A 27,983-nucleotide genomic window follows, 5' to 3' on the forward strand; every position below is an offset into this window, starting at 1 on the left:
TATCTCGAGTGTGTGCTTGAAATGCAGTTAATGCCTTTTAAAAATTAGGACAGGGGCCTCCCTGGTGGCGTAGTGGTTGAGAATCTGCCTGCCAATGCAGGGGACACGGGTTTGAGCCCTGGTCTGGGAAGATCCCACATGCCGTGGAGCAACTAGGCCCGTGAGCCACAACTACTGAGCCTGCACGTCTGGAGCCTATGTTCCGCAACAAGAGAGGCCGCAATAGTGAGAGGCCCACAAACCGCGATGAAGAGTGGCCCCCGCTTGCCGCAACTAGAGAAAGCCCTCGCATAGATACAAAGACCCAACACAGCCAAAAAATAAATTAAATAAATAAATAATTTAAAAAACTAAAAAAAAAAAAAAAAAATTAGGACAAAATATGCAAAACTTGAATGCCTTCTTCTTCAACTGGAAACATCTGGGGACATTTATGTGGAGATAGTATTCCTCTTACTTCTTTAGAGCAATTTTGGAAATGGACTTCACAAGTGGAGATAAAACAAGTTGGATTAGATTTGACAATCTCTATGTAGTGTGACAAACTGTCCCAGTTTGCTCAGGACTAAGGGATTTCCAGAGACATGAGACTTTTAATACTAAAACTAAGAAAGTCCCAGGCAAAACAAGAGTCTGTCGACTCTTTCCCCAAGTTTCCATTCACCTTTAACATGGTTTACATCTACAAATATAGTTATGACCACTTTTTTTCACTAATAAAATAACAATAACTGTCCAGAACCATAAAGTCTGCTGACTTTCCTACATCCTTATCTAAACATTCAACAAAAGAGAAAAAGAATAAAGAGAGCAAAAACCTCAGGTAATTTGAAGTCACTTGAAATTTGGCCTCTGAGGAGGAAAGAAAGTATGTATAAAACCAAGACTACCTCCAAAGAGAGATTTACCCTCCTGAATTTTTCCTCCTGCCTCATCTGTATCTGGAATGTTCTTCTATTCCTCAACCTGTGGCAGTATCTCCCTGTGAATGAAAGCTTAACACAAACCAACTGACTACATCTACAAACATCTCGTCTTAACTGAAATTGGCTCTCCTAGTGGGACTAAAAATCTAGGAATTGGTATGTGCATGCACTGGTCTTCTGTTTCAAGCAATCTCAGAAGCAGATTTACTTTCCATGAAGTCAGAAGGTCGGCTTTGTCCTTGATGAACTCTGGCTTTAGAACTCCCATGGACACAAGGTACATCACAATAACTTCTAAATAGTGATTACATTGATTTTTATGTAAAATACAGATGACAAAACTTTTCAGAGGATGGCATCATCACCAAAACTGTATTATTGAGAGCTGTTTGAAAATTACTCTTGTGTTCCTTGACTTCTTCTAGTCATTACTTCCAAAGCACTGATATGGGAGTTGTCACTTAACATGCTACAAAACCTGTTGCATTTATAAAATCTAATATTTTCCTTCAGTATCTCTATCCCCTCCCCAGTTTTCTTAATGAGTATCTCCTTTAACCATTTAAAATTGCCAAGCTTATCCCACACTGTTCCATATAATTGATATAATTTCCTACATATCAATCGACGTCTTCCATGTCAACGTTCTCATTAGAATCCCTTCATAATGAGCATGCCACACCCATATCTAGATAATTATACATCTAGATAATTACTTCAGATTCGGAAGTTAAAAAGCCATCAGAATAAATCTGTATGTATAGCTCTGTTGCCATTTTAAAAATTCAATTCAAGTAAACAAAAGACATCTATACTGTACAAATTTAGGAAAATCATTTTGGATCATCTCTGGTTTTTGTCTGTTACAATGTCATTTATTCCAAAAAATGTATTACTTTTATCACTTATTTACTCATTCTTTAACTAACTAATGAGTGCCCATTTCATACCAGATACTGTGTTTAGGCAGCAGAGATCATGTATTCTTAGCACTTATAAGAATTTAAGATAAAATGTTATACGTAAGGAAAATAACAAAGTCTTAGGATCTTTAAGTCACAATGAACTTAACTGGCGAGTTCTTGTTAAAGGAAGTTTATAATAGCCTATATATGTGTCCTGGTCAAGTTTTTTCCACCAAGTAGGCCTGAATTCCCTACCTGTGAATAGAGATACTTCTAGCCATGAGATATGTTCCAATATCCTGGATGTGTATAAATAGGGGACCATATAATTCATCAACTAAACCAAGATACTCCTGAGAATGAAAGAGGTACTTTTAGTAATTACTTCAAAACAGCAGGACTTAACCCAGCAATGTCCCAGACAGTAGGTATATGTGTGTATATATGTATATGGGTGCCTATATACGTGCATGTATAGGACATAGAGTGCTACCACTAACACAGAACCGGTGTTCTTTACTGGCACTAGAATTCTGTTCTAATGATACTGGCACCACCATTGCTCAAAGAGATACTAACATCAGCTCAAAAGCTCTTATAGCTACTGTGATCTTACACCCTAAATTTGCTAAAGCAGCTCTATTAGTAATAGGTTATCCTTTTATTGCCACAAATACTTTTATAACTTAAAATATCATGTGTCCCAATTTGATTTGGCGAATGCAGTAGTAGTAAAATTAGTATCCCCTCCTTCTGTGCAGAAATAAGATAAGGTTTAAAAATTCAGATTCAAAGGGTAAAAGATCAGTTCTACTAAGATCTTCCCTGTCACTAGGGGGCAGAAGCCATTCATGTGATGAAGTTAAGATTCAAGCAATTTCTGTAAGTGGTTTGTTTCAAAGATTTTAGATTTTTTAGAAAACTGTCCAAGTAACAGAATGGGATACTTGCTATACACATCTATTTAAACTAAATTTCAATGAAATATTTTTGGCTTAAATATAGACAATTTGCTTACATCTAAAGTTTGGGGAAACATTTTAATTAAATGTGAAAAATATTATGTTAAACATTTTAGGAAATACAAAGGACCTGTTAAGTTTACTTACAATTGACATTAGAGTTAGTACGTAGTGCTGCAAATTTTGTCCATGATGATGAACCATTTTAGCATCAGCTGTAACCATAACTTCCACGTATCTTGGATACGATAAAAAACGTTTTTTCCTGGAATGTAATTGACTTCTTTCATCTTCCAATGATATATTTTTTGAAGAGTCTCCTAAAACTATTTCCTCCTTTATATTAAGATCTTCATTCATGTCGCTGTAGTTATGAAAGGGTAAAGTGGTTTTCTTTATTTGACTTTCTGGTGGGGGAAGAATACAATAACGTGGAGTCATTAAGTTGGAGGTGACTCAAAATACTGCACAGAATAGAATAACCAAAAATATTGAATACTTACACACCTGCTTCCAATATGAAATAAAAGGACAAAAAGAAATTATTTTAAAGTGTTATACCATATTATCATAAGCATTACTACTCACAGTAATATAATGTTCACATTTTCATAGATTACACTAACAAAACTGTATATAAGTCTTATTTTAACAGCTATGACTGTTCAAAACATATATTAACCACTGGGCAGAAAATAAAAACAAATCAAGGAGAACTTATGTTTTTTTCAGTAGGTACATTGGGTCCTCAAGCCACTGATTGCATCTAATCTCATTACAGAGAAATATTTTGTAGGATGAAACTCCATAAAATACAGAAAAGAAACATATTTTTTGTTATACGACATGTGAAGAGCACCAACAGAAAATGAACCCATATAACAATAGACGGCTTTTCAAACCCAGAAAGTCAAATGTTGATATAAATTGTATAATACTTGATTATGTAAGATACCTGATTACTTTTATTACATTTGTTTATATATAAATACAGTATTAAAACTGCTGAAACATTAGGGATTATAATGGCAACTACTTGAAGTCCTATGCATTTATAGAAGTCACTTCTAAATTCTTATTTGTGCTAATGGAAAAAAATTCATAGGCAGCATGAGTGTTTGTCCTATTTCCTTCTCTTTAAATTTATTCCTCTATTCTCTTTCTTATTTTTCTCTGGTAATTGTTTAGTGAAACTATTTAGAACAGAAAAGTGGACCAAAGAAATCAGGTAAGAAGAAATAAAAGGTCCTGAATAGCTCATAAGGAAAACCATCAATACCACAACAATCAAGATGTAGTGGTACTATAAAGATTAGACAAAATATAAAACTATATTACAGGGGCTTCCCTGGTGGCGCAGTGGTTGAGAATCTGCCTGCCAACGCAGGGGACACGGGTTCGAGCGCTGGTCTGGGAGGATCCCACATGCCGCGGAGCAACTAGGCCCATGAGCCACAACTACTGAGCCTGCGCGTCTGGAGCTTGTGCTCCGCAACAAGAGAGGCCGCCATAGTGAGAGGCCCATGCACCGCAATGAAGAGTGACCCCCGCTTGCTGCAACTAGAGAAACGCCTCGCATAGAAACGAAGACCCAACACAGCCATAAATAAATAAATTAATTAATTAAAAAAAAAAAAAAGAAACAAAAGTCCTTGAACAATGTTTCCACAGATGAACTACTTTTTCTAATTCTTAAAACCATCCTGCCTTTTAATGTTCTTGCTCTTAAGTTTTAAAATTTATCTCAATGGGAGATTGTGGGAACCTGGTAAACTGAAGATACATTCCTAAAACTTTATCCTGCCATATTTTTCCTAGGGTGATTCAACCACCAAAATATCCATGACTAATTATTAGACCCTGGAGAAGATCCCAGATATATCTGATGAATACAAATCTCAGATTTATCAGAAAGAAGCTAAATATTCATGTTTTGATTTATTTTTTCATCCACTTCATTCATTCAAAATAAACTTTCATTGAGTACCTACTCTATGTCAGCAAACATTTAGAAACTGAGGAGCAAACAGCATCTAATAAGGCTTATACTCTCGTGGGAAGAGAAAAAAATTAATGAACACATATTGAAGCACTTAAAGTTACCTCAAATTTGTTTTTAACTAACAATTCAACCAAAAGACAAAAAAAGTGACTCAACCTTACCAAAATGGCTAAAGCTTAAAAGACTGATACTACCAAGTGTTGGTACAGCCACTTTGGAAAATGATCTGGCAATTTCTAAGTTAAGTTACACGTGTACCCCACGGCCCTGCAATTACAATCCTAGATCCATACCTAAGAGAAGGAAAATATATGCCCACAAAACACTTGTATAAGAATGTCCATAGCATGACCAGCATAGAGACCAATGGAACAGAATAAAGAACCAAGAAATAAACCCTCACATATATGGTCAAATGATCTTTGACAAGGATGCCAAGGACACTCCATGGGGAAAGAACAGGCTCCTCAAAAAATGGTGTTGGGAAAACTAGATATCTCCATGCAGAAGAATGAAATTTGACCTTATCTTACAACATATATAAGAATTAACTCAAAATGGATTAAGATCTAAAAGAAAGACCTAAAACTTTGAAATTCCTAAAAGAAAACAGAGGAAAAGCTTCATGACAGCGGGTTTGGCAATGATGATTTGGATGTGACACCAAATCACAGGCAATAAATGCAAAAAATAGACAAATGTGACTACAAACTTAAAAATGTATGTGCATTAAAGAACACAATCCACAGAGTGAAAATGTAACCTATTGAATGGGAGAAGATATTTGCAAATCATATCTGATAAGGAGTTAAGTAGGTAATATACAGAAAAAAAAAAAAATATATATATATATAAACTCTTACAACTCAATAAAAATAACCTGATTTCTTAAATGGTAAAAGGACTTGAATAGACATTTTACTGAAGAGAATATAAAAATGGACAACAAGCATATAAAAAAAGATGCTCAACATCACTTATCATTAGAGAAATGCAAATCAAAACTACAAACAGATATCATTTCACACTCATTAGGATGGCAACTATTAAAAAAAAAAAACAGAAAATAAGTGTCAGTGAGGATATGGAGAAATTGGAACCTTTGTGAACTGTTGATAAGATTATAAAATGGTGCAACCGCTATGGGTAACAGTATAAAAATACCTAAAAAATTTACATATAGAACTACCATATGATCCAGCAATTCTACATCTCAGTATATATCCAAACAAATTAAAAGCAGGGTCTTGAAGTAATAGTTGCACATCCATGTTCATTGCAGCATTATTCACAACAGCCAAAGGGTGGAAGCAACCCAAATATCTATTGATAGATAAATGCATAAATGAACTGTGGTATATGTATAAAATGGATTATTCAGCCTTAAAAAAGGAAATTATTTCATGCTCTGACATGGATGAATCTTGAGGATAGTATGCTAACTAAAAATGAGCCAACCACAAAAATATAAATCCTGTATGATTCCACTTACAAGGTATCTAAAATAGTCAAAATCATAGAAACAAAGTTGAATGGTTATTTACCAGGGCCTGTCAGCATCTCACTATCTGAGATAGCTCCCAAAGTCTGTCCAGCCTGGGTGCTAAGAAATCAAACATCTCACTGGCTAATAGTAAGTTAAACAACACATTTGATGAAGCACTATGTCTTGAAGGAGTCAGACTGATAGTAAGTTAGAATAGATGGTTCTGTGCAGGCTGAAATAATGAAAGAAACAAATAGAATTCCAAACTGGAAAGAAAACACTGGATATAGTAATATAGCACAGAAAAAAAAAGTCTCTAGAACAAAAGAATATATAAATTTTAAATTTAAATTCAATTCTGGAGTAATTAATCAATTAAAAAAGGAAAAAATAGCCAATATCAGGATCCTATAAACATTAAGAAGATATTATGAACAACTTGATGCAAAAAAATTCAGAAATGTTTTCTAGAACATTTCTGAAAAAAATACAACTTATCAAACTGACCCATAAAGAATTAGAAAGCCTAATAGCCACATAACTTAAAAAAATTTGAACTCTAATCAAAATCCAGTCTCAAAGGGTTTCACCAGTAAATATGATTAAACATTTAAAGAAGAAATAGCTCTACTTTCTCAAATACTTTTCTAAGAATTAAAAAAAAGAGGGAGAAAGATCCCAAACATGTTTTATGAGGATTTTAAATGACGATATATCAGAATATCTTCAAGATCTTGGTTTTTATTTTTAAAAAAGGACTCTTCAGGACACAAAAAATATTAACCATAAAGACTATTCATCTGATTAAGTTAAGACTTTGAATTTGTGTTTATCACTATGGGAGAAGGAGAAGGTATCTGCAATAAATATAAATAAAGGGCTTGAGGAGTCAAGATGGCAGTGTGGAAAGACACAGAGTTCGTATCTCCCCACAATTAGGGAGCCTGCCGGATGCTGGTAGGGGACCCCGATGCCCAAAGAGACAGGAAGAACCCCCAAGCAAACTGGTAGGACGTGGGGGCACTGAGCAGGGAGGAGAAGTGGAGGCCGGACAGAACCAGTGCCTCTGAGGGGTGACTGAGAGGGGGGAGGGGTTCCCACGCCTGGAGGGACCCTCAGGGGCTTGGATTGGGGGGAACAGACCCAGCGTCTCCCCTGCCCAATCGGCCAGGTAAGTCTGCCTGGCTCTCGGGCCCGGTCCTATGCCCTCAGAGGTCCCCTCCTGCCTGGGTTGGTCCTGGGGGCATAGAAGGGAGGACAGGAGAGAACAGGAGAGGCAGGAGAGAGGGGCTCTCCAGGACCAGAGGAGCAGGAAAGGAGTGGAGGGCATTTGCCCCACCCAATCAGGCATGGGGAGCCTGTTGAGTTCCCAGGCCAGTCCCCCACCCTCCAAAGCCCCCTCCAGGCCACGTGGGTCCTGGGAGCATAGGAGGGTGGCCAGGGAGATCAGGAGAGGCAGGTGGGAGGGGTCCTCCAGGACAGGCGGAGCAGGAGAGGAGCTGAGGGCATTTTCCCCACCCACTCGAGCCCAGGAAGCCTACTGGGCTCCCTGGTGGGGTCCCCCACCCTCTGAGACCAGAGGTGGGGGGGCACACCTGGGCCTCTTCTGTTCTGTTGAGCCTAAGCCCCACACCCCACACCCCAACCCACCCCTGCCATTTCCAGCCCTGTGAGTACTAAGCATATGCCCCGCCCACTGCCCAAACCTCACCCCTGCTTAGGCCCTGCCCTCCACAGCCAAGGCCTGTTTGACTTTTTCATTTTCCTCCTCTTCTTTTTTACTATTGCGGTTTTGTTTTACCTTCTGGTTGTTGTTTCATCTATATTTTTATTTTTATATTTTTTCTAACGTAGCTGGGTATTTTTTTGCACCCCCGCGTGGCTTGCAGGATCTTCATTCACGAGCTGGGGGTCGGGCAGAAGCTCCTGTGGTGGGAGCTCCAAGTCCAAACCACTGGACTACCAGAGAACCTCAGACCCCAGGGAATATTCATCAGAGTGAGGTCTCCTGGAGGTCCTCATCTCAGCACCAAGATCCAGCTCTACCCAACAGCCTACACACTCCAGGGTTTGAAGCCTCAGGCCAAACAACCATTAAGACAGGAACACAATCCCACTCATTAAAAAAAAGGAAAAAAATAAAATTAGACAGAAAAAAAATATGTCACAGATGAAGGAGCAAGGTAAAAATCTGCAAGACAAAATAAATGAATAATAGGCAATCTGCCTGAAAAAGAATTCAGAGTAATGATAGTAAAGATGATCCAGAATCTCGGAAAAAGAATGGAGGCATGGATGGAGAAAATACAAGAAATGTTTAACAAAGATCTAGAAGAAATAAAGAACAGGCAAACAGAGATGAACAACACAATAACTCAAATGAAAAATACACTAGAAGGAATCAATAACAGAATAACTGAGGCAGAAGAAAGAATAGGTGAGCGGGAAGACAAAATGGTGGAAATATCTGGTGAGGAGCAGAACAAAGAAAAAAAAGAGAAAGAATTGAAGACAATCTCAGAGACCTCTGGGACAACACTAAACGCACCAACATTCGAATTATGGGGTCCCAGAAGAAGAAGAGAAAAAGAAAGGGTCTGAGAAAATATTTGAAGAGATTATAGTAGAAAACTTCCCTAACATGGGAAAGGAAATAGTCACCCAAGTGCAGGAAACACAGAGAGTCCCATACAGGATAAACCCTAGGAGAAACACACCAAAGCACATATTAATCAAACTAACAAAAATTAAATTGAAAGAAAAAATATTAAAAGCAGCAAGGGAAAAACAAAAGATAACATACAAGAGAATCCCCATAAGGTATCAGCTGATTTTTCAGCAGAAACTCTGCAGGCCAGAAGGGAGTGGCAGGATATACTTAAAGTGATGAAAGGGAAAAAACCTACAACCAAGATTACTCTACCTGTCAAGGATCTCACTCAGATTGGACGGAGAAATCAAAAGATTTTCAGACAAGCAAAAGTTAAGAGAATTCAGCACCACCAAACCAGCTTTACAACAAATGCTAAAGAAACTTCTCTAGGCGGGAAACACAAGAGAAGAAAAAGACTCACAAAAACAAACCCAAAACAACCAAGAAAATGGAAATAGGAACAAACATATTGATAATAATCTTGAATGTAAATGGATTAAATGCCCCAACCAAAAGACACAGACTGGCTGAATGGATACAAAAAGAAGACCCACATATATGCTGTCTACAAGAGACCCACTTCAAAGTAAAAGGATGGAAAAAGATATTCCATGCAAATGGAAATCAAAAGAAAGCTACAGTAGCAATACTCATATCAGATAAAATAGACTTTACAATAAAGACTGTTACAAGAGATAAGAAAGGACACTACATAATGATCAAGGGATCAATCCAAGAAGATATAACAGTTATAAGTGTTTATGCACCCAACATAGGAGCACCTCAACATAAGGCAAATGCTAACAACCATGAAAGGGGAAATTGACAGTAACACAATAATAGTAGGGGACTTTAACACCCCACCTTCACCAATGGGCAGATCATCCAAACAGAAAATAAATAAGGAAACACAAGCTTTAAGTGACACATTAGGCCAGATGGACTTAATTGATATTTATAGGACATTCCATCCAAAAACAACAGAATACACTTTTTTCTCAAGTGCTCATGGAACATTCTCCAGGATAGATCATATCTTAGGCCACAAATCAAGCCCTGGAAAATTTAAGAAAATTGAAATCGTATCAAGCATCTTTTCTGACCACAACGCTATGAGATTTGAAATTAATTAGAGGAAAAACACTGTAAAAACCACAAATACATGGAAGTTAAACAGTGCACCACTAAATAACCAAGAGATCACTGAAGAAATCAAAGAAGAAATTAAAAAATACCTAGAAACAAATGAAACAAAAACACAATGACCCAAAACCTATGGGACACAGCAAAAGCAGTTCTAAGAAGGAAGTTTATAACAATTCAATCTCACAACAAGAAACAAGAAAAATCTCAAATAAATAATCTAACCTTACACTTAAAGCAACTAGAGAAAGAAGAGCAAACAAAACACAAAGTCAGTAGAAGGAAAGAAATCATAAAGATCAGAGCAGAAATAAATGAAATAGAAATGAAGAAAACAATAGCAAAGATCAATAAAACTAAAAGCTGGTCCTTTGAGAAGATTAAAAAAATTGATAAACCCTTAGCCAGACTCATCAAGAAAAAAAGGGAGAGCAAATCAATAAAATTAGAAATGAAAAGGAGAAATCACAACTGACACCGCAGAAATACAAAGGATTATAAGAGACTACTGCAAACAACTATATGCCAATAAAATGGACAACCACGAAGAAATGGACAAATTCTTGGAAAGGTACAATTTTCCAAGACTGAACCAGGAAGAATTAGAAAATATAAACAGACCTATCAAAAGTAATGAAATTGAAACTGTAATTTAAAATATTCCAACAAACAAAAGCCCAGGACCAGATGGCTTCACAGGTGGATTCTATCAAACAATTAAAGAAGAGCTAACACTGATACCTCTCAAACTCTTCCAAAAATTGCAGAGGGAGGAACACTCCCAAATTCATTCTAAGAAGCCACCATCACCCTGATACCAAAACCAGAAAAAGATATCACAAAAAAAGAAAGTTGTAGACCAATATCACTTATGAACATAGATGCAAAACTCCTGAACAAAATATTAGCAAACAGAATCCAACAACATATTAAAAGGATCATACACCATGATCAAGTGGGATTTATCCCAGGAATGCAAGGATTCTTCAGTATACACAAATCAATCAATGTGATACACCATATTAACAAATTAAGGGAAAAAAATATGATCACCTCAATAGATGCAGAAAAAGCTTTTGACAAAATTCAACACCCATTTATGATAAAAACCCTCCAGAAAATGGGCACAGAGGGAACCAACATCAACATAATAAAGGCAATACATGACAAACCCACAGCAAACACCATACTCAATGGTGAAAAACAGAAAGCATTTCCACTAAGATCAGGAACAAGACAAGGAGGTCCACTCTCCCCACTCTTATTCAACATAGTTTTGGAAGTCCTAGCCATGGCAATCAGAGAAGAAAAAGAAATAAAAGGAATACAAATTGGAAAAGAAGAAGTAAAACTGTCACTGTTCGCAGATGACATGATACTATACATGGATAATCTTAAAGATGCCACCAGAAAACTACTAGAACTAAACAATGAATTTGATAAGGTTTCAGGATACAAAATTAAATGCACAGAAATCTCTGGCATTCCTATACAATAATGATGAAAAATCAGAAAAAGAAATTAAGGAAACAATCTCATTTAACATTGCAACAAAAAGAATAAAATACCTAGGAATAAACCTACCTAAGGAGGTGAAAGACTTGTATTCAGAAAACTCTAAAACACTGATGAAAGAAATCACCAGATGACATAAACAGATGGAAAAATATACCATGTTCTTGGATTGGAAGAATCAATATTGTGAAAATTCCTATATGACCCAAAGCAATCTACAGATTCAATACAATCCCTATCAAACTACCAACGGCATTTTTCACAGGACTAGAACAAAAAATTTTACAATTCGTATGGAAACAAAAAAGACCCCGAATAGCCAAAGCAATTTTGATAAAGAAAAATGGAGCTGGAGGAATCAAGCTCCCCAACCTCAAACTATACTACAAAGCTACAGTAATCAAGACAATATGGTACTGGCACAAAAACAGAAATATAGATCAATTGTACAGGATAGAAAGCCCAGAGATAAACCTACGCATGTATGGTCACCTAATATATGACAAGGAGGCAAGAACATACAATGGAGAAAAGACAGACTCTTCAATAATTGGTGCTGGGAAAACTGGACAGCTACATGTAAAAGAATGAAATTAGAACACTACCTAACACCATACACAAAAATAAACTCCAAATGGATTACAGACCTAAATGTAAGACCAGACACTATAAACCTCAGAGAAAAACATAGGAAAAACACTCTTTGACATAAACCACAGCAAGATTTTTTTTGACCCACCTTCTAGAGTAATGGAAATAAAAACAAAAATAAACAAATTGGACCTAATTAAACTTCAAAGCTTTTGCACAGCAAAGGAAACCATAAACAAGACGAAAAGACAACCCTCAGAATGGGAGAAAATATTTGCAAATGAGTCAACGGACAGAGGATTAATCTCCAAAATATATAAACAGCTCATGCAGCTCAATATTAAAGAAACAAACAACCCAATCCAAAAATGGGCAGAAGACCTAAATAGACATTTCACCAAGGAAGACATACAGATGGCCAAGAGGCACATGAAAACATGCTCAACATCACTAATTATCAGAGAAATGCAAATCAAAACTACAATGAGGTATCACCTCACACCGGTCAGAATGGCCATTATCAAAAAATCTAGAAAAAATAAATGCTGGAAAAGGTGTGGTGAAAAAAGGAACCCTCCTGGACTGCTGGTGGGAATGTAAATTGATACAACCACTATGGAGAACAGTATGGAGGTGCCTTAAAAAACTAAAAATAGAACTACCATAGGACCCAGAGATCCCACTACTGGGTATATACCCTGAGAAAACCATAATTCAAAAAGAGACATGTACCACAATGTTCACTGCAGCACTATTTACAATAGCCAGGACATGGAAGCAACCTAAATGTCCATCTACAGATGAATGGATAAAGAAGATGTGGCACATACATACAATGGAATATTACTCAGCCATAAAAAGAAACAAAATTGAGTTATTTGTAGTGAGGTGGATGTACTTAGATTCTGTCATACAGAGTGAAGTAAGTCAGAAAGAGAAAAACAAATACCATATGCTAACACATATATATGGAATCTGAAAAAAACAATGGTTTTGAAGAACCTAGGGGCAGGACAGGAACAAAGACATAGACATAGAGAATGGACTGAGGATACAGGGGAGGAGGGGGAAGCTGGGGCAAAATGAGAGTAGCATCGACATATATACACTACTGAAGGTAAAATAGTTAGCTAGTGGGAAGCAGCAGCATAGCACAGGGAAATCAGCTTGGTGCTTTGCGATGACCTAGAGGGGTGGGACAGGGAGGGTGAGAAGGACGCTCAAGAAGGAGAGGATATGGGGATATATGTATACATATAGCTGATTCACTTTGTTGTACAACAGAAGCTAACACAGTATTGCGAAGCAATTATACTCTAATAAAGATCTATTAAAAAAATAAATAAATAAAGGGCTTATATGCAGATTATATAATTAACCACTGCAAATAAGAAATAAGACAAAAATAAGGGAGACTTGAATACCTCACAAGAGACAAAAGTCAAAGGCAATAAATATATGAAAACAGTGCCAAAAAATTATCGATAATCAGGGAAATGCACATTAAAACACAATGAAACTTGAATATTTACCGTCCCAAATGGCTAAAATGAAAAATATTGAAAATAACAAGGCATGGTAATATAATGTTATTACCATGAGCCTCTCGTATACTGCTGGAGACAGTGAAAAGTGGCATATTCACTTTGGAAAATTTCAGTGGGGCAAGAAGGAACTGGGATAGGTCACATAGCTTCATGCAAAAAAGGATATAATTATTATTTACTTTTAATATCAGCAAGTATCAGGTGTGTGTATATACAACTGTCAAAATAACCACATTACCAAAGGAAAAAGATACTCAGTAGAACTTCTAATTTCAAAAGGGTGGGGGATGACTTAAGAAAAGAAAACTCAGCAAAAGTAAGGAAATGGAGAAAAAAGATATCAGAATATCATTAATATGAAATACAAATAACACAATATACTGGTTATTATAAGCCGAGTACAGATGACCCTTGAACATCATGGGTATGAGCTGTGTGGGTCCACTTATACGTGGATGTTTTTCAATAAATAGGTACTATAGTACTATGACCTGCAGTTGGTTGAATCCACGGGTGCAGAACCGCAGATATGGAGAGCCAACTATAAAGACACATGCGGATTTTCCACTGAGCGGGGGTCAGCACCTCAAACCCCCGCCTTGTTCAAGGATCAGCTGTACATTTCTGACAAATTTATTTGTATTAACTAATTTAATAGTGGCATACAAAATAAGTACTATTGTTAATCCCATTTTATAAATGAGGAATCTACAATATAAACAGATTACAGAACTCACATAAACAGTTAATCATTGATAAAGCTGAAAATGAAAACAGATAACACTAACTAAATAGTTCATATCATAATAAAGGTAGTTTAAATTTGCCTATCAAAAAGCAAAAGCTTGTAGAAATGGGTTAGTAAAATCCAGCCCTATGTAACTAATAAGTAGCACATCTAAGATTTAAATTCTGGGGATCTGGCTCCAGAGTCAGCGGTTTTAGCCACTAAAACATACTGCTTGACAATGAAGGTTAAGGGAAAAAAGAAAGAAAACCATAATTTAACAACAAATACAGTGTTATCAGTACAGATCTCAAGAGTTTAATCTCTATAGCAAATGAAATAATGATAAGAATATTCTAGGGCTTCCCTGGTGGCGCAGTGGTTGAGAATCTGCCTGCCGATGCAGGGGACACGGGTTCGAGCCCTGGTCTGGGAGGATCCCACATGCCGCGGAGCAACTGGACCCGTGTGTCACAACTACTGAGCCTGCGCGTCTGGAGCCTGTGCTCCGCAACAAGAGAGGCCACGACAGTGAGAGGCCCGCGCACCGCGATGAAGAGTGGCCCCCGCTTGCCGCAACTAGAGGAAGCCCTCGCACAGAAACGAAGACCCAACACAGCCATAAATAAATAAATAAATAAAATTTTTTTAAAAATGTAAATTGTGTCCAAAAAAAAAAAAGAATATTCTAGAGGACTCTGTCAAAATTATTGAATAATTTAGAAGAAATCTAATTTCATAGTTCAACACACAACAGTATGAATCTATTTTGTCACTATAAGTGAGAAAAGTGGAAAAAATTAAATACAACGTGTTTTTATATAGCTTAAAAGCTAAAAGATATATACTTTAAGAAATATCTATGGATGTAATAACACTACATTAAAAGCAAAGCAATGACAAACATGACATTCAGAACGATGCCTCAAGTGAGGGGAGGTAGGTGGATGAATGAGAGGGTGGGTGACAGCGGAACTGTGTGGCCATGTATGAGTTGTTATCCAAGTCCTATATTTCGTATTGGTTCATATCTTCATGACTTGCATTATAGTATTAACAAGTTCTTAACTAACAGTAATTTACAAAACTAACTGCCATTAATAGGACAGCTCTCATCACTATCATACAGTATTGTTTTGGTAATGCTAAAGCAGTAAGACAATAAAATGAAATATACAGAATGAATATTAGGGAGAAAGTTTTCTTCACTATTGTTTTGATTTGATTTTGCAAATATAATTTTGCAAAGACAAATGGCTTTGGTAACTAAAAAAACCAAGAGACGCAACTTAAAACTTTTAAAAACAAGAATCCTCAGCACAGGAATAATTCAACAACAGAATCTTATGCAGCTGTGAAAAAAAAAGAATGAGGTCTATGTGGTTTTATAAGGAAGGATGTTCATGATGCATTTTTAAGTAAAAAGTGTAAGTGGCAGAACAATATGAATAGTATGTTCTCATTTTTGTGAAAACAAACTTTCACAAAATATTGATATATACTCATAAAATTTTATAAAATGAGCCACAAAGATATGGAAGTATGTACCTCAAACTTTTAGCACTGGTCATATGGATAGGTGTGACTGAACAACTATTAAATTCTTTCATTAAATCTCAGTGCCCTTTAAATCATTACAATGAATTTGTTTACTGTTTATTTCAATTACAATATTATTTTTTAAAACAGTATCTATAACTATTTTATAGTCTAAATGTTTTATCTCATTACCTTTTTTCTGATATTTATACTTAAGGAGTATAACAAATAATGATAACGTAACCTTTCCAAATACCCTAAATAAATGGGCATTATTCAACGTTCATTTGCCAATTCAATTACATCATTTCTATGCAATGCTCGTCTATGTTCCATTGACTCAAATGTTTAAACTACGTCTTGTCCTTTATTAATAACAAGTGTATTGTGACCCAAAACTAATTTAGACCAAACCACCACATCTCAAACATCATCCAACAATGATAATCTACTTACTAGAACATAAAATACTTAAAATTACATCCGTGAATATAACCCTTAAAACAGCATAGTGTATTCTAGAATGCAAGGAGATTAAGTTATAATCTATAAGAATATAAACTACTAAAAAATTTGTCAAACAATAATGAAATTAGAAGCCCATAATTTGACTTGAATGTCTTACTGGCACCTCATACTCAAAATATATAAAAATGAGATAATTTTCTTTTCCCATTCCCGGTTTCCCCATTTGTATTAATGTGAGCAATAACTTCCAAATACTATACTGACACTAAACTGTACACCACCATTGTGCTCTTCCTATCCTTCCTTTACCCTTTGCATCTGGTCACCAAGTTTTGCCACTTCTCCTTCAAAACGTTCCCTGTATTGCTCCTGTTGGCAACAATATTGTTGCCTCTAACTTCATTCAGGTCTTCCTCACTTTAGAGTAACACTGCTGGAATCATAAATGCAAAATAAGAATCAAAGAGTCTCCAAATGGTCCCACCATCTTCAATCTCTTCTCCCTCCCATTCATCCTTCAGTGGTATCCGAAAAGATTAATTTTTAGAAACATCTCTTTTATCTCACGCTTATTCAAGGAATTACAATGGCTCCTCATAGCCCATAAGATGAAGTCCAAGCCCCTCGCCATCAGCCTACCACTAAACACCGTCATCCCCACTACCATCAAGCTATACCCTCCCTAAAGCCTGGGAACACTGCTGGGTAATGTGTTGTGCCCTTTGTATGTGCTCAACAAATGTTCATGGAAAGAAGGGAAAAGGATTAGGAGAAAGAAAATGAGGATGATAGAAAGTTGGGGGTGAGACGGAAAAAAGGAAGACAGAAGGAGAGAGACAGAAGAAAGGAATACGCTGAGGAACAAGACAAAAGATTTATCAGACCAGAACATCAGAGAAGGGGTAATACTAATCATGATGTACAGCAGCAGCTATTCAAAGACAAGAGGGATTGCCTTTGACTTTCCTAATATCAAGTACAACATTCACTCCAGTCTCTGTGCTGAGGCTGGAATTGATACTCATGCTCTGTATTTGACCAGATGAGTAAACAAATTTTATACTTCTCCAATAGCACCTAACCATCCATTTAAAACATGATGGCATGAAATCAAATGAAGCTTATTCTAGACCATCAACATTTCAAACTACCTGTTAAATACCCAGTAGCACTCCCAGCTCAAAGAACTGGGTGTGCCTTGAAATAAAGGATGACCATAGCAGGTATACTGTGAAATCTAAATTATATTTTCTCATGGTTTAAACTGTTTTCTGTATCTATTAAATGTCCTATGTTGCAACCCTATTGAGTTTTCTTATTAATACTACTAGCAGCAATAATGGCAAACATAATACTCAATGACTGCTTACAATGTACCAGGTACTTATACATTTCACATAAATTATCTTATTATTAACAATAACTTTATAAGGTAGGTATTGTGATTATCTTCACTTTATATATGAAGAAAGTGAGGAACAGGAGGGTCAAGTAAACTGCCCAGGCTAACATAGCTTATAAATATAATTCCAGAACATATTTTTTAATAGTAGCATTCCATAACATAAAAAGTTATAAAAATCTATAGCTCTCTGATTTGTCAATATTAGAAATCTCAACCACTATTATAGAATTGTGGCACTTAGATTATGAAATATTTTATAGTGCTTTATTTAAAAGCAGTTCACAAGTTAATAATTAGAATGCCACCTACTAGTAATAAATATGCAGAAGATTATGGACTTGCCTGTGGCCAGCTGAAACCTGAAATATAAAAGAATCATTATGTCATTAGTCCTCATCGCATCCCTGAATCAGCTACTATTACAGTACACTTTTTAAAACAGAGATGTGACACAGGTTACATAAAATTTCAACAGCCACCAACTAAATAAGTGGCATAACAAAGAGATGAATTCATATTTCCTCAATATCAATTATTACATCTGAATTCCACATCACATGACTCTTCTAAAAGTCATATGTGGGTAATACATGCAGAATGTTAAGAATTTAGTAGCCAAGGTCATAATGGAAAATCCTGCCTCCTACAAAATTAAAAGAGGAACTAGCTAGTCATATTAATGAAAATATGGGGTCTAGTCTTCTTTGCATTACAGAATCATAGAGTTGAGCCAAGATTTGGATATAAAGGGATTTAGCTCGACCTTGCATAGACTTGAGACAGACCTGGTACTGTCATTTTACTCTACTGGCCCTCAGAGAGAAGAAAAGAGGGCACTGGAAACCCCCATATTACTCCCATTAATCCTATATCCAGCAAGAAATTCTAGTTCCTTCTGCTATGTGTGCTGACAGGGCAAAGGGCACACTGGTCAAATATTACAGAGTAAATACCCTTTCTTCTTCCATATTCTCAAGAAGTCAACCATAGGGGCTTACTCTAAAGGTATAGAAGACTATTTCCCTAACAAGCTGATCAAGGATTCTTGCATAGGTCAAGAGCTGAGGGACTTCCCTGGTGGTCCAGTGGCTAAGACTCGGCACTCCCAATGCAGGGGGCCCAGGTTCAATCCCTGGTCAGGGAATTAGATCCCACGTGCTGCAACTAAGAGTTCACATGCCACAGCTAAAGATCCCGCACATGCTGCAACTAAAGATCCCATATGCTGTAACTAAAGATCCCACATGCTGCAACTAAGACCTGGTGCAGTCAAATAAATAAATTTTTTTTTTTTTAAAAAGAGTTGAAAACAGGCACGTATTCATTCATAAATTCAAAACCTTTAAGTTTTTTTTAATGGAAAGGAATACACACCAGTTGTCTCTTTTCAGCTTTTGGCATCCCAACCTCTACACTTGATGGTTATAAAAGAGGAACACTTGTATTGCCCTTTGCATTTTGTGCCTTTTCGCATCTTCAAATCCTATCCCTTATCAGAAATTCTAAGCAAAGTGAGACTAAGACAAACTAACCAACCAACACAAATATCAGAAGAATTTAGATGGACAATTACATATATAACAATGTGATATTCCTACTCCATTACTGCTTGAAAAGGGGTTTGAAAATCGTATCAATGAGTTAAATTTATACCCTAGGAACTGAACATGTAAATGAAATGTATCACTTCATTCTTTAAAGAAAAATTAGTTACTCAGAATTCATGCTGAACACTACATATCACATTGATATGTAGTGAGTTTATTTTGCAAGGGTGCAGGGCTGCTAAAATTAGAATATAGCATAACGCTATTAAAATGGACACCAGTACGGAATTCTACCTTATCAATCTTATTTTCTTGTTTTCAGATGAGACTTCATGGCAAGCCACTCCTAAACCACATCCACTTACTATTATTTAACAGTAGATAACATAACTCCCTCTGTTTTTCAAACTTTGCATGAGTTGCTCCTAGAGCTCGGTCTTCCCACATTATCTGACAATCTGGTTCATGTGGAATCATTCCAGAACTGCCTTGGGATAATTTTAAGTACTAAGCATTCTAAAACACCTCCCAAAGTGCAAAGTTAGTTCAAAGTAGGCACTTATATAAGCATTACGCCCTATTTGCTCTATCAATTCAAGTATTGATATAACACTATTTTCTACACTATTACTAAATAACTCATTAAAATCTTAGATGAGCACTTCCTTTTGTGTTATTAACTATAATTTATGTCTTGGATATTTTTGGAAAATAAAGTTATAACTCATAAAAATCTAAAATGTAATCTAAGGTTATACTTTAACTCATTCTTTATTCCAATGCTACTCTGGTCATTACAGTTTATTTCTTAAAATATATATCTACTTCTCCTGACTAAAATTCCTGAAACAGCTTTGACTGAAAATAGAATTCTTATATGAAATATTCTTTGAACCTTTAATATTTGCTTGAAAGATTTTTTAAAATAAGGACTATTAAAGGTGTTTTCCAAAGTAAATATAACACTGAAAAACTTAGAGATACAATTAAAAGATAGTCATTAAATGAATATAAAATGTTAAAAATTAAAATTTTATGTGATATCTTAATAGATATTATGGAATCAGTTTTTATTCACATTGCTTTTGTAAAAGCTTCTATTAAGTCCAGTATTTGTAGTTTTTGACAAAAGTGGGAAAAAATCCAACTTTGAAATTAGATAGATTGAACTCATATTTTCAAGCAGGTATTTTATTTTATGCTACACCTCAGAATTTAACACATCACCACTTTCTGAAAGAATGTTTCCATCAATCTTACACCAGGAAGTGACTGTAACATCCAGGTACATTTGTATTTATGCAAAAGAAGTTGCAAACTGCAGCCTGACAGATCAGAGTGGGAAGGGAGTTTTTCGCTTCAGTTTTCTGGCTCTCTTCCAAGGAAGAAAAGCCCAAGGAAGAAGCCTTCTTGGGGTAGATCCAGAGATCTGGATGTTCTCCACATGTAACAGTGTATCTGTCACTGACCTGGCCATTGGCCCAACTTTCACTCCGGCAGTAATGATCTTCACAAATAGTGGAACACAGGCTGAGACCAGCCAAGAACATGGCCCATCCTTGTGCAGTTTTCCCCTACATTTGTACTCATTGTGAGAGCAGCCCAGTCTCATGTCTCAATGTCTTTAAGCAGGGCTGCTTTTGAATGCTGCAATTCTGAATTGGATTTTAATTGCAAATAATTAGAATCTTGCACCCTCTTCATGAGGAAAGCGTAATGTGACTCAACAGTAGCAAGCCAAAGATAAAAATTTACTTCACTAAGCATTAGCAGTTAAGTCATGTGTTTGGTAGACCAAAAGAAAACTGTAAAATGAGCTACCTGGCTGATTAGTAATCTAATACTTTAGATAGAAAAGTTTACATTTACTGCGCTCCACAAACCTATTGACTTATTGACTTCTCTCCTTTACCTGCTGAGTAAATCTAAAAGAATATCAAGTGTATAAAACAAAAATGATTATGCAGCTCATATTCCATGGTCCACCATTTTAATCATTCTTTTCAATAGGCCCTCATATTCCTCGCTCTTTTCTATGCAAAAATGGAAAAAATTACAAACCATATTCATTCATGAACATAGATATAGAAAGTCTAAAGAAAATATTAGCAAACCTAGTCTGATAAGAACCCAAGCCAGACTTGCCATTTGAGAATCAAATAACTGAACAAAGGGGGAAAATATGATCACCTTGGTACATGCAGCATAAAATGTTTTGATAAAATTCAATATCCATTCATAATAAAAGTTCTTAATAAAGCAGGTGTTCAGGGTAACTTTCTTAATCAGATAAAAATAGATTTTTCTTCCTAAGAAAGACACAACATTTTGTTGTAAACACTGTACACATCAGAACAGGTCAAAAGCTTTCATTCCAAAATTGGTGATGAGGCAAGGATTTTCATCATTGCCATTTCCATTCAACATTGTTCTAGAAATCCTAGCCAGTGCATTGAAGCAAGAAAAGAAATAAAATGTTGAAATAATCTTTCAAAGGAAGAAATAAAACTGTCTTATATGACTGTTCACCTACAAAATCCAAAAGTATGAACAGATAAACTATTAGAATATATGAGCACAGTTGCTAAATATAAGATCGATATAGGGACTTCCCCCGTGGCACAGTGGTTAAGAATCCACCTGCCAATGCAGGGGACATGGTCCAAGTCCTGGTCCGGGAAGATCCCACATGATGCGGAGCAACTAAGCCTGTGCGCCACAACTACTGAGCCTGTGCTCCAGAGCCTACGAGCCACAACTACTGAGCCCACGTGCCACAACTACTGAAGCCCACGTGCCTAGCACGCCTGTGTGCCACAACTACTGAGCCTGTGCTCCAGAGCCTACGAGCCACAACTACTGAGCCCACGTGCCACAACTACTGAAGCCCACGTGCCTAGCACCCATGCTCTGCAACAAGAGAAGCCACCACAATGAGAAGCCCATTCACCGCAATGAAGAGCAGCCCCCACTTGCCACAACTAGAGAAACCCCACACACAGCAACAAAGACCCAACGCAGCCAAAAATAAAATAAATTTTAAAAATAAAAAAATAAAGATCAATATAAACTTCGCCTGCATTTTTATGTACAATAATTAAAAGATGAAATTTTTTAAATTATACCATTTACAATAGTGTCAAAACTGACCAAATACCCAGGAAGAAAACAAAGATACAAGACTTCTACAAAGAAATCTATAAAATATGAAATGGGAAATTAAGCAAGAATATATGGATATGCCATACTGATGGATTAGAAGACGATATTAGAAAGATGTCACTGCTCCAAATTGATCTATTGATGCAATTAAATCCAATCAAAATCCCTTTTTTTCCTTTTGTGGAAACCAACAAGTTGATTCTAAAATACATATATGTAAATGTAAAGGGTCATTTACATATATCAAGGACTTGTCCTACCACATTTCAAGACTTATAATAGAGCTATAATATTTTTAGGACTATTTTTAGCAACATTGTTTTTGGTGTTGGCACGACAGATATATAGATCAATGGAAGAAAAAATACTATGCGAAACAGATCGACATATAAGGACACTTTTCAGAATAAATGTTATGCTAAATGTTTTCAATTTCTATGAAATACCTCAATTAACTTTTACACAAAATAAACTTATTTACACTGCTTTTCATAGTTTTAGTAAGTCCACTATTTCTGGATTTTGACAAAAGGAATAAATCAAAATTTGAAATTGATAGATTGAGCTCTTAATTTCAAAGATTTATTTTATTTTATTTTATTTTTTATTTTATTTTATGCTACATTCCAAAGTTTAATATATCATCTTTTCTATGAAGGTTTTCACCATTGACAGGATTAGTCCTCAACAAGGAAAGCCTAAAGATAGTTCATCTAAGTCTCCTTTATAATACCTTAATTTTATGAGTTTTATTCCTGAAAATATTCTGGAACCCATTCCAGTCAGCACAACAGTTAGGGTCACCAATCATCTCTACTTTGCAAAATCCAATAATCAGTTCTAAATCTTCATGTTCTTTGAATTCTCAGCATCATTTAGCTAATTAATCACTCCTACCTTTTTGAAAATTTTTTTCACTTGGCTTTGGGGTACACATTCCTCAGGGTTCTCTTTAATTATCACCCTGGCCTCTACTTTTCAGTCTTCCTAGTTTTCTCCTCATCTCCCCAACTGTTAAAAATCGACATGCCCCATAGTAGAGTCCTCGGATGTTTTCTCTTCTCTATCTATTCCATTCCCTATGCAATTTCATACAAACTTATCTTTAAATATCACTTACGGTCTGACTCCCAAATTATTATCCCAAGCTCAGACTCCCCTATTGAGCTCCCAACTCATATTTTCTATTGCCTACCTGACTATTCTCCCTTTGCATACCTAATTGGCACCTTAAATTCAAAATGTCTAAAACCTAATTCCTGTTATTCCCTCCTAACCTGTGGTTCCTTCAGACTTCCCCATCTTAGAAAGTGACAACTCCATCCTTCCATTTGTTCAGGCAAAACAAACAAACAAACATAAAACTTAGAATTAGAGGCTTCCCTGGTAGCACAGTGGTTGAGAATCTGCCTGCCAATGCAGGGGACACGGGTTCGAGCCCTGGTCTGGGAAGATCCCACATGCCGCGGAGCAACTGGGCCCACAACTACTGAGCCTGTGCGTCTGGAGCTTGTGCTCTGCAACAAGAGAGGCCACGACAGTGAGAGGCCCATGCACCGCGATGAGGAGTGGCCCCCGCTCGCCGCAACTAGAGAAAGCCCTTGCACAGAAAACGAAGACCCAACACAGCCAAAAAGAAAGAAAGAAAGAAAGAAAGAAAGAAAGAAAGAAAGAAAGAAAGAGAGAAAGAAGCTTTCATTTAAAACAAAACAAAACTTCGAATTATCTGTGACAATTTTTACTGTCAACCCTCACCCTCAACCCACCTATCAGCTTGACAATTAAAATGTACAGAGTGAGACCTTAAAGATGGTGGACGAGTAAGACATGGAGATTGCCTTCCTCCCCACAAATACATCAGAAATACATCTGCATGTGGAACAACTCCTACAGAACACCTACTGAACGCTGGCAGAAGAACTCAGACATCCCAAAAGGCAAGAAACTCCCCACATACCTGGGTAGGGCAAAAGAAAAAAGAAAAAACAAAGACAAAAGAATAGGGACGGGCCCTGCACCAGTGGGAGGGAGCTGTGAAGGAGGAAAGGTTTCCACACACTAGGAAGCCCCTTCGCAGGTGGAGACAGGGGGTTGGGGGGGAAGCTTCAGAGCCATGGAGAAGAGTGCAGCAACAGGGGTGCAGAGGGCAAAGCGGAGAGATTCCTGCACAGAGAATCGCTGCTAACCAGCACTCACCAGCCTGAGAGGCTTGTCTGCTCACCTGCCAGGACGGGCGGGGGCTGGGAGCTGAGGCTCGGGCTTCGGTCGGATCGCAGCGAGAGGACTGAGGTTGGCTGCATGAACACAGCCTGAAGGGGCTAGTGCGCCACAGCTAGCCTGGAGGGAGTCTGGGAAAAAGTCTGGAACTGCAGAAGAGGCAAGAGACTTTTTCTTCCCTCTTTGTTTCCTGGTGCACGAGGAGAGGGGATTAAGAGCGCCACTTAAAGGAGCTCCAGAGACGGGCGAGAGCCACGGCTATCAGCGCAGACCCGAGATACAGGCATGAGACACCAAGGCTGCTGCTGCAGCCACCAAGAAGCCTATGTGCAAGCACAGGTCACTCTCCACACCTCCCGTCCCGGGAGCCTGTGCAGCCTGCCACTGCCAGGGTCCCGGGATCCGGGGACAACTTCCCCAGGAGAACACACAGCACGCCTCAGGCTGGTGCAACGTCACGCCAGCCTATGCTGCCGCAGGCTCACCCCGCATCCGTACCCTTCCCTCCCCCCGGCCTGAGTGAGCCAGAGCCCCCAAATCAGCTGCTCCTTTAACCACGTCCTGTCTGAGTGAAGAACAGACACCCTCAGGCGACCTACACGCAGAGGAGGGACCAAATCCAAAGCGGAACCCCAGGAGCTCTGTGAACTAAGAAGGGAAAGGGAAATCTCTCCCAGCAGCCTCAGGAGCAGTGGATTAAGTCTCCACAATCAACTTGATGCACCCTGCCATCTGTGGAATACCTGAATAGACAATGAATAATCCCAAATTAAGGTGGTGGAATTTGGGAGCAACGATATATACATTTTTTTTTCCTTTTTCTCTTTTTGTGAGTGTGTCTGTGTATGCTTCTTTGTGTGATTTTGTCTGTAGAGCTTTGCTTTTACCATGTGTCCTAGGGTTCTGTCTGTCCGTTTTATTTATTTATTTTTTTTTTATAGTTTTTAGCGCTTGTTATCATTGCTGGATTTGTTTTTTGCTTTGGTTGGTCTCTTCTTTCTTTCTTTTTTTTTTTTTACTTTTTAATTTTTTAATTTTTAATAATTATTTTTTATTTTTTATTTTAATAACTTTATTTTGTTTTATTTTATTTCTTTTTTTCTCCCTTTTATTCTGAGCTGTGTGGATGACAGGGTCTTGGTGCTACGGCCAAATGTCAGGCCTGTGCCTCTGAGGTAGGAAAGCTGAGTTCAGGACATTGGTCCACCAGAGACCTCCCAGCTCCAAGTAATATCAAACGGTGAAAATCTCCCAGAGATCTCCATCTCAACACCAAGACCCAGCTCCAATCAATGACCAGCAAGCTACAATGCTGGACACTAGCAAGCATTGACACACAACTAGCAAGAAAGGAACACAACACAACCCATTAGCACAAAGGCTGCCTAAAATCATAATAAGGTCACAGACACCACACAACACACCACCGGACGCAGACCTGCCCACCACAAAGACAAGATCCAGCCTCATCCACCGGAACACATGCACTAGTCCCCTCCACCAAGAAGCCTACACAACCCAATGAACGAACCTTAGCCACTGGGGGCAGACACCAAAAACAACGGGAACTACAAACCTGCAGCCTGCGCAAAGGACACCCCAAACACAGTATGTTAAGCAAAATAAGAAGACAGAGAAACACACAGCAGATGAAGGAGCAAGGTAAAAACCCACCAGACCAAACAAATGAAGAGGAAATAGGCAGTCTACCTGAAAAAGAATTCAGAGTAATGATAGTAAAGATGATCCAAAATCTTGGAAACAGAATGGAGAAAATACAAGAAACGTTTAACAAGGACCTAGAAGAACTAAAGAGCAAACAAACAATGATGAACAACACAATAAATGAAATTAAAAATTCTCTAGAAGGAATCAATAGCAGAATAACTGAGGCAAAAAAATGGATAAGTGACCAGGAAGAAAAAATAGTGGAAATAACTACTGCAGAGCAAAATAAAGAAAAAAGAATGAAAAGAATTGAGGACAGTCTCAGAGAATTCTGGGACAATATTAAACACACCAACATTCGAATCATAGGGGTCCCAGAAGAGAAAAAGAAAGAGAATGAGAAAATATTTGAAGAAATTAGAGTTGAAAACTTCCCTAATATGGGAAAGGAAATAGTTAATCACGTCCAGGAAGTGCAGAGAGTCCCATACAGGATAAATCCAAGGAGAAACACACCAAGACACATATTAATCAAACTATCAAAAATTAAACAGAAAGAAAAAATATTAAAAGCAGCAAGGGAAAAACAACAAATAACATACAAGGGAATCCCCATAAGGTTAACAGCTGATCTTTCAGCAGAAACTCTGCAAGCCAGAAGGGAGTGGCAGGACATATTTAAGGGGATGAAAGGAAAAAAACTACAACCAAGATTACTCTACCCAGCAAGGAACTCATTCAGATTCAACGGAGAAATTAAAACCTTTACAGACCAGCAAAAGCTAAGAGAATTCAGTACCACCAAACCAGCTCTACAACAAATGCTAAAGGAACTACTCTAGGCAGGAAACACAAGAGAAGGAAAACACCTACATTAACAAACCCAAAACAATTAAGAAAATGGTAATAAGAACATACATATCAATAATTACATTAAATGTAAATGGATTAAATGTTCCAACCAAAAGACATAGACTGGCTGAATGGATACAAAAACAATACCCATATATATGCTGTCTACAAGAGACCCACTTCAGATATAGGGACACATACAGACTGAAAGTGAGGGGATGAAAAAAGATATTCCATGCAAATGGAAATCAAAAGAAACCTGGAGTAGCAATTCTCATATCTGACAAAATAGACTTCAAAACAAAGACTATTACAAGAGAAAAAGAAGGAAACTACATAATGATCAAGGGATCAATCCAAGAAGAAGATATAACAATTGTAAATATTTATGCTCCCAACATAGGAGCACCTCAATACATAAGGCAAATGCTAACAGCCATAAAAGGGGAAATCGAAAGTAACACAATCATAGTAGGGGACTTTAAATACCCCACATTCACCAACGGACAGATCATCCAAAATGAAAATAAATAAGGAAACACAAGTTTTAAATGATACATTAAACAAGATGGACTTAATTGATATTTACAGGACACTCCATCCAACAACAATAGAATACACTTTCTTCTCAAGTGCTCATGGAACATTCTCTGGGATAGATCATATCT

General features: G+C 37.2%; 1 protein-coding gene across 6 annotated transcripts in view; it reads right to left on the minus strand.

Moving 5' to 3' along the window:
* The window catches only part of ADAMTS20 (ADAM metallopeptidase with thrombospondin type 1 motif 20), a 297,000-nt gene that overhangs the window by 134,895 nt on the left and 134,122 nt on the right, over positions 1–27,983 (minus strand). For all 6 annotated transcript variants that reach the window (XM_059935677.1, XM_059935681.1, XM_059935680.1 and 3 more), the window contains one exon: positions 2,941–3,200. In XM_059935677.1, coding sequence (XP_059791660.1) covers positions 2,941–3,200 — 260 coding nt within the window. The remainder of the gene's footprint in view (positions 1–2,940; positions 3,201–27,983) is intronic.

Source organism: Balaenoptera ricei, chromosome 10 (genome assembly GCF_028023285.1).
Source record: "Balaenoptera ricei isolate mBalRic1 chromosome 10, mBalRic1.hap2, whole genome shotgun sequence".
Taxonomy (NCBI): Eukaryota; Metazoa; Chordata; class Mammalia; order Artiodactyla; family Balaenopteridae; genus Balaenoptera; species Balaenoptera ricei.